This window comes from Bradysia coprophila, chromosome IV, assembly GCF_014529535.1.
Source record: "Bradysia coprophila strain Holo2 chromosome IV, BU_Bcop_v1, whole genome shotgun sequence".
Classification (NCBI taxonomy): domain Eukaryota; kingdom Metazoa; phylum Arthropoda; class Insecta; order Diptera; family Sciaridae; genus Bradysia; species Bradysia coprophila.
Window position 1 is genome coordinate 10,304,183 of NC_050738.1, and position 4,062 is coordinate 10,308,244.

General features: G+C 37.9%; 1 protein-coding gene across 1 annotated transcript; it reads right to left on the bottom strand.

Moving 5' to 3' along the window:
* Positions 1–1,237: 1,237 nt before the first annotated feature.
* On the bottom strand, positions 1,238–3,124 carry LOC119066149 (baeyer-Villiger monooxygenase-like). Its single transcript, XM_037168446.1, has 2 exons — positions 3,050–3,124; positions 1,238–2,984 (listed from the first exon to the last, which is right to left on the bottom strand). The coding sequence occupies exon 2, from the start codon at positions 2,935–2,937 to the stop codon at positions 1,318–1,320; it is 1,620 nt and encodes a 539-aa protein (XP_037024341.1). The 5' UTR covers positions 2,938–2,984; positions 3,050–3,124; the 3' UTR covers positions 1,238–1,317.
* Positions 3,125–4,062: the final 938 nt, after the last annotated feature.

Below are 4,062 nucleotides of genomic sequence, written 5' to 3' on the forward strand. Positions count from 1 at the left end.
AAGAAAAAATATTAAATTTTCATAGTAAAACATTCTTTTCAACGGGTACAAGCTATTCACACGCAATCAATTAGTAAAAACTAAATTATAAATTAAACACGCGTCTCAATTAACTAAAAATGTAATGCTAAAATAATTCCACCTTATTCCCCCCATTCCATCCACACAATATCCTTTAATAATTGCCACCTAATTCTAATCAAAAAATGGTGAATAATGTAAGCGAGATCGTGCCCTCGTAATTATGGAATTTTTTTCTTTTTTTTAGAAGCGAAAATGTTCGGCTTTGGTCATTAGCTTGTACTGAATATTCATAATAAAACACTCGCAATTAAACCCATTCACCAAACAAAAATATAGACTGTGTTTGCTGAAAAACAACCCGGCATACTGTTACGACAGTAAACACACTAAGTCTGATACAGCTTAGAAAATCGTTTTAATTTGTGAACTACTTAATTCAAAGACATGCATCAATTTCCGTTTATTTAAATTTTCATAGCTCGGAGGGTTGTTTTTGTTGGTGTTTCGTCTGCCTGGTGTTTATGCAGAAGAAAAGTGTTGGAAAAACAGAAACCAATTTCCAATCGCATTAATCTGAGTTTTAAATGAGTAATGGATTTTCGGATCAATTGACGGTTTGCGTTTACATGACTTTCGTTCTAATTAAAGGATTTGACTGGATTGCCATCAATTATAAATAATTTGATGAAAATTAGGCTTTGTCGGAATCTGTGATTTTCGATGTAAAATTCAATTAAATCAACCAGGCGGAAGATGATAGCAAGGACGGTCTAATGCAATCTCAAGAGCTTAAATACGCAAGCTACAGCCTCGATTGGTTCCATTTTTTTTTATTAAGATAGCTGCCCTAACGTCAGTAAGGGTCGCGCACGGAGGCCTCCGTTGGGCCCATTGTGCTCGCTATAATTTTTGAGTTTACGGGTTACTATCTGTGGTGAATCTCCTTGTACTAAAAATGTAGCTCAGGATATCTTGTGAGTGAAAGTTCTTTATCTGGTTGTACAGGATGGTATAGTTACCCAGATATTTCCTTCTGTTATTTATGAATGCCGGACACCAGCAGAGGAAGTGCTCTGCGGTCTCTGCTTCATGCCCACACAGCTCACAGCTCCATTTATATTAAGGACACGTTGAATTCTTTGTGTCTTATTGCTTGCTGCGTTGACGGTGTTACTCTTGCGTAACTTTTGGCTTTTCGATGCACGAGACTGAAGAGTGGGCACTCCGATAATCTCTTCAAAAACTTAGTATTATTTGACTAAATCATTTGTTTTCTAGAAAAATTTACAATTTTTATGAAAGGACAAATCCTTGATATCCATTCTCTGCACAGAGTGTCAAAGCAGCTATATACGCAGGAATACCGCCTGCATAATTCAGAGGCTCTACTGGTTTTCCAGGAACATTACCGCCATTATACCAAGACGCAGTGCCACAAAACAAAGTTAAATTCCAAACATCATTCACCTTTCTTTTCCAACCATTTTCGGCCGCTTTCGTTGCCACAACCGTTGTTTTATTGTGAGCTTTCATATACACCATCAATTCAACAATCCAATCACCTTGGATCTCGATACATGTCAAACCGTTACTTAATGCAGTGGGAGCTTGTGGACCATATAAAAAGTACATGTTAGGAAAACTCGCAGTACTCAAACCAAGATTGGTCCAAGTTCCCTCTTTCCATTTGTCCTGCAGTGTTTCTCCATTTCCATTAGTAATGTTGATGTTCAGTATTCCACCAGTAATTGAATCGAATCCGGTAGCTAGAACTATTATATCGAATTCCGTCAGACCTTCTTGTTCAGTTCTAATTCCTAAACTGGTGAATTCAATGATCGGGGATTGTCGAATGTCTATAATGTCGACGTTATTTCGGTTGTAAGCTTCGTAGTATCGCTGTTCTAATGAACAACGCTTCGCAAATATAGGATGAGGTGGAACGATTGGGGCTAAAATGTCTTTTTTCGATGGATCGTCAATTCTCGCTCTTGTTTTCTCGCACCAAAATTTATATGCTTCGCCGTTGGCTTCTTCACTTGTTAACACATCTTGATAATTTCCGAGTATGAAGGCAAATCCACCCTCTGCAAATAAGTATTCATAGAACTGATGTCGTTCATCGGCGGGTACATCCATTGCGTTTATTTCTGCAAAATTTCTATCTAATCCGAAAAATGATCTGCGCGTACCTTCAAAAAGCTCTTGATATTTGGAGTGGTGAGGAAATTTCCATTTACTCTGATTATCAATAGTCGACTGTTGCATGGGCAGCGCTAGATTAGGAGTTCGTTGATATACGGTTAGATGTTCTACATCACCGGCAATTTCCTGAATAACTTGAACGCCAGATGCCCCGGTGCCTACTACAGCTACACGTTTCCCTTTAAAACTCACTACCCTATCTGGCCACAAGCTAGTGTGATAAATCTCTCCTTTAAAATCGTTCAAACCTTTAAACGGCGGAGTGTATCGTCTTTCCGCGAATCCGGTGCACAGAACTAAGTGCCTGGCCCAAGTGTGAATTACGTTGCCGTTATCACTTTTAACCAACCATTTACCTCGAGTTGTGTTGAACTCAGCCGAAATCACCTTCGTTCTGAATAGAATGTCTTTGCTCAGACACAGCTTCTTGTCGACGTGCTCAAAATAATCCAACAATTGTTTTTGGCCAGCACATCTCTCCGTCCACTCGAACCCTTGCCATATTTCATCCTGCATGTATTGGTAAAATGTATTAGCGCTGTCTGTTCTCGCTCCCGGATAACGATTCCAGAACCATGTTCCACCTATTCCATCACCTGTTTCATGTATTTTAACATTGAATCCTTCCTTTCGAAGCTTGTACAAAACATGAAGTCCCGAAAATCCAGCACCAACAATTAGGGCATCGAGTGTGTCTTCTATTTCCATTTTTATGGCTGGTTTCGATTGGTTTGATTCTTATTGAACGATATTATAAGGCGAATTAATTGAGGAATAATTTTTCAAAATCGAAAAAAGGGTTTGGCTAACTTACCAAGAGTTTATCTAATGACTTGCAGCCGTTACTTGTGTCAGTAGCACGACCGGTGTAAACTTGTCTTGCTACTAAAGTAAAACATTTTTGTCTATCAGTCTAAAAATTTTGATATCTAAATTTTCGTGATTACCGTGATTTCGTGATTTTCGTGTCAAGAACTTCAAGCCATTTCAAACATTATTATTTTCACGATAATAGTTATTTGTTTACGGAGGTGCTGCAATTTCGCTTGAGTTGGAAATTCCTATTTCTCCCAGAGGTGAACATAACTTTTTTCATGCGCGTATGTTGTGTTTTACCGTTTTTCTTCACGAAACAAAAACATCGATTCGCGATACCATTTTCGAAAATATAAACAAATTGACAATCCGAATGAGAAAAGTTTTATTTTATCCAAAGAAAGTGTAAAACAGGTATGGTCTATTGTCCGCCCGGACGACATAAAAATTTTGATTTTCGTACTTAAACGCACTCATTTTCATATTATTTTGACATAAAATGTGAGTGCGTTTAAGACGAATTCGCCGATCGACCATACCTGTTCTAGACTTTCATTGATTTTATCCCCACGAGAGAAAAAGTGCCGCACTTTTCTCACTAGAAACGTTATTCGACCAGTCGCCAAGAAAACATAATTTTCTCATTGCCTATTGAGGGGAGAAAATAAGGCAAAACACAACGCAGGCATGAAAATGTATTAAAATTTCCATAAAAAATGTAATTTTCATCAATTTTTGAAAAAGACCCGCTGAGACATTACATTCCCAGGACAAAAAAGCTTTGTGTACACCCAAAAAATACATTTCCGTTGAAAAATGCCATATGTACCGACTTTCCACTTAAGTTTTTCAAGCCCTACGCTTAAGCGGGCGTGACGCAAGTCCTACACTTCAAAAATTAAAAAAAAAAGAAATCTTCTCAATGCCCAGATTATGAGGTTATGACATGTTGTAGAATATGTGAAAAATTGGAAAGAGGGAATCGAGAGAAAGACATTTTTAAAGGTCAAAGCATGA